At 42.9% G+C, this 2,253-nt stretch overlaps 1 protein-coding gene across 2 annotated transcripts in view; it reads left to right on the top strand.

Moving 5' to 3' along the window:
- The window catches only part of LOC116102957 (eukaryotic translation initiation factor 3 subunit C), a 17,883-nt gene that overhangs the window by 13,259 nt on the left and 2,371 nt on the right, over positions 1–2,253 (top strand). For both annotated transcript variants that reach the window (XM_031388274.1, XM_031388273.1), the window contains exon 16: positions 1,199–1,562. In XM_031388274.1, coding sequence (XP_031244134.1) covers positions 1,199–1,562 — 364 coding nt within the window. The remainder of the gene's footprint in view (positions 1–1,198; positions 1,563–2,253) is intronic.

The following is a 2,253-nucleotide window of genomic DNA, read 5'->3' as shown; positions in this document are numbered from 1 at the left end:
TTTATTTATTTATTTTATGTATATGAGTACACACTGTAGCTGTACAGATAGTTGTGAACCTTCATCTGATTATTGGGAATCAACCCCACTTGCTCAGTCCCTGCTCTCTGCAGCCCAAAGATTTATTTGTTATTATAAATAAGTACACTGTAGCTGTCTTCAGATGCACCAGAAGAGGGAGTCAGATCTCATTACAGGTGGTTGTGAGCCACCATGTGGTTGCTGGTATTTGAACTCAGGACCTTTGGAAGAGCAGTTGGTGCTCTTACCCACTGAGCCATCTCACCAGCCCTGTGTTTTATATTCTTGATCTCTAGTATTTTTATTACCTTATAACATTATACAATATATAGCATTTATATGAAATTATAATATATACTAAGTATTGTATACAATAACCATAGTCTTGGCCTGTGTGTCCCAGAGGTTGGTAATAAAAAACTTGCCAGTATGACACTGTATAGCAAAACCCTCACTCAAATAAGAAACCTTAATCTCTGCCTCCTGGTTTTCTTCTGTTCATAATCTTGTGTGTCTTTTTCTTTGTTTTTTTGTTTTGTTTTGTTTTTTTCAAGACAGGGTTTCTCTGTATAGCCCTGGCTGTCCTGGAACTCACTCTGTAGACCAGGCTGGCCTCAAACTCAGAAATCCACCTGCCTCTACCTCTGTGTACTGGGATTAAAGGCATGCGCCACCACTGCTCAGCCCTTGCTGTGTTTTTCTTTATGTCCCTTTGTCTTTCTGTGCATTTCTTACTGTGATAGCCAGAGTGAAACCCTGTTAAGTCAGGTTTTATTATGTACTTGCTCAGAACTTTCCCATGGTTTCCCATCTTTACATCCTGCTTTATGTGTGCCTACTTCCTGGTTTATGGTAAGGTCTTTGACCAGTCTCAGCTACATCACTCTCATTCTTCCAAGTATACTTAGATCAGTTATTCATCTGAACCCCACATTCCCTTTTCCTATGTGGACCTTATCCCTGTTTATCTATATGACAGATATCTAATTCTTAGCTATTCTTCATAATGACGCCTTTACCAAGCCTCCATCACCATACATACTTTCTAAATTTTCCCCTCATTTATTTTTTCTCCATTCTCGTAGTAATTTTGTCCTATACACTCCACGTCTAGAGTGGAAGATAGGCCTTTGTAAACAGTTTGCCTGTACCTATCTTCTCTGTTTGTTGTGCTTAGATCCTGTATAACCGTACCATGGTACAACTGGGCATTTGTGCTTTCCGCCAAGGCCTGACAAAGGATGCACACAATGCACTTCTGGATATTCAGTCAAGTGGTCGTGCCAAGGAGCTGCTGGGCCAGGGTCTGCTGCTACGCAGTCTACAGGAGCGCAATCAGGAACAGGAAAAAGTAGAGCGACGCCGACAGGTGCCCTTTCACCTGCACATCAACCTGGAACTGCTAGAGTGTGTCTATCTGGTGTCTGCTATGCTCCTGGAGATCCCCTACATGGCTGCCCACGAGAGTGATGCCCGTCGACGCATGATCAGCAAGCAGTTCCATCACCAACTGCGGGTGGGCGAGCGGCAGCCCTTGCTAGGTGAGTGTGGGTCTCTGTGGTACTATACAATTCTTGGATCTTTGCTGTCCTGGAACCCACTCTGTAGACCAGGCTGACCTCGAACTCAGAAATCTGCCTGCCTCTTCCTCCCAGTGGCGGGATTAAAGGTGTGTGCCACCATCACTCAGCAAACCTTGTCTTTTTTAAAGTGGTAAAGTAGGACCTGATCATACTAAATAAAGTAGGATCTAAAGTAGGACCTGCCTGTCATATTCATATAAGCTACCAATTCCCAAACTTGGAACTTTTGTGCTTTTTCTCTAAATGCCAGTTACATTCTGGCTTGTCCCTCAAGATAGTGTTTAGGAGCCTGAGTCCCTAATCAATACATAAAACCCTGTGGTTTCATGGACATTTTATGTTGAGACTAAATATATTTGTCTTAAAGTTCTTTTTATATTTATTTATTTATGTGTGTATTGTTGGGAGTGGGGATCACAGTGTGCCAAAGATACATGTAGCAATCAGAGAATATCTTGGTAAATTGGCTCTTTCTTTCCACCTTGTGGATACTGGAAATTGAATTTAGGACATCAGGCTTGACTTCAAACACTTAAACACTGAACCATCTCACGCCGGGCAGTGGTAGCGCACACCTTTAGTCCCAGTACTTGGGAGGCAGAGGCAGGCGAATTTCTGAGTTCGAGGCCAGCCTGGTCTACAGAGTGAG

This window comes from Mastomys coucha, unplaced genomic scaffold (genome assembly GCF_008632895.1).
Source record: "Mastomys coucha isolate ucsf_1 unplaced genomic scaffold, UCSF_Mcou_1 pScaffold21, whole genome shotgun sequence".
Lineage (NCBI taxonomy): Eukaryota > Metazoa > Chordata > Mammalia > Rodentia > Muridae > Mastomys > Mastomys coucha.
Note: the sequence above shows the minus strand (reverse complement) of the source record. Positions and strands in the feature narration are given on the sequence as shown.